Source organism: Gymnoscopelus microlampas, assembly GCF_963454915.1.
Source record: "Gymnoscopelus microlampas genome assembly, chromosome: 24".
NCBI classification, from domain to species: Eukaryota; Metazoa; Chordata; class Actinopteri; order Myctophiformes; family Myctophidae; genus Gymnoscopelus; species Gymnoscopelus microlampas.
This window is the reverse complement of record NC_139961.1, coordinates 33051905-33052717: the sequence shown is the minus strand read 5'-3', so window position 1 is coordinate 33052717 and position 813 is coordinate 33051905. Positions and strand designations below refer to the sequence as shown.

Below are 813 nucleotides of genomic sequence, written 5' to 3'. Positions count from 1 at the left end.
TGTACTTTCAAAAAAGAAGCCGTCAGGAGCTTAGGAGGAATGCCGGCCAGCAGAAGTCTCCATCAGAGGAACTTACAAGGTATATGGGGATAATGTACGCAAAGACAGGAGTCATGTATTCTTAGGCTGTTATGTGATGCATCTCTATCCCGTGGTCATTTCACCGTGGAGCTCATTCTGTGTCCCAGCCTATTTGGTTTTGGCTGCACTGGGCACAAATCAACGGAAAGGAACTTAGCGTCCTGGCTTTTGATGCGATAATGTAACCCCAGGAAGCATAGTTAGAACCTTCTAGTGATTTCCGCCTCACATTTATGAAATTCAAAACTACCGCTAGCCTTTTCAGCCACCACATCCCTGCGTTTCTCCAGAACAATTTGGGAGTCCCTGCCCCCCAACGTTTGGAGTCAACGCTGCTGTTAAAAGCCACGACGGCAAACAATGTCAAACGCTAACTATGGTGATGGTGGCGATTACGATGGTTAACTGTTGCGGTCCCTCATGTTACCACCTCGACGGTGGACCCCAGACTGCCAAAAAAAAACACCCCTGATCCTCTAATTCTGCGGCGTGCATAGGTAGTTCTGTGATCCGCAGTGGTAGTTCTGAGGCGTGGAGTAGTAATTGGTCTGGTGCTGGTGCTGATGATGGTGGAGGTTGTTGCCCTGCGGCGTGGAATAGTAGTTGTGATGGTGGTGGTGGTGGTGGCCGTTCTGGACGTTCCCGTAGGCGAAGAGCAGGGGGGCCGTAGAGGACGAGGAGGAGGCGGGGGGCTGGGCAGGCACCACGCCCCCCGTTAAGCTCCCGGCGCGC

The 813-nt window shown here is 52.4% G+C and overlaps 1 protein-coding gene across 1 annotated transcript in view; it reads right to left on the bottom strand.

The window, feature by feature from the left end:
• Positions 1-501: 501 nt before the first annotated feature.
• gpr137c (G protein-coupled receptor 137c) overlaps positions 502-813 on the bottom strand; it is a 26069-nt gene continuing 25757 nt past the window's right edge. Inside the window, exon 10 of the mRNA XM_084051259.1 lies at positions 502-813. This exon is cut by the window's right edge and continues 54 nt beyond it. Coding sequence (XP_083907385.1) covers positions 558-813 — 256 coding nt within the window. The 3' untranslated portion in view covers positions 502-557.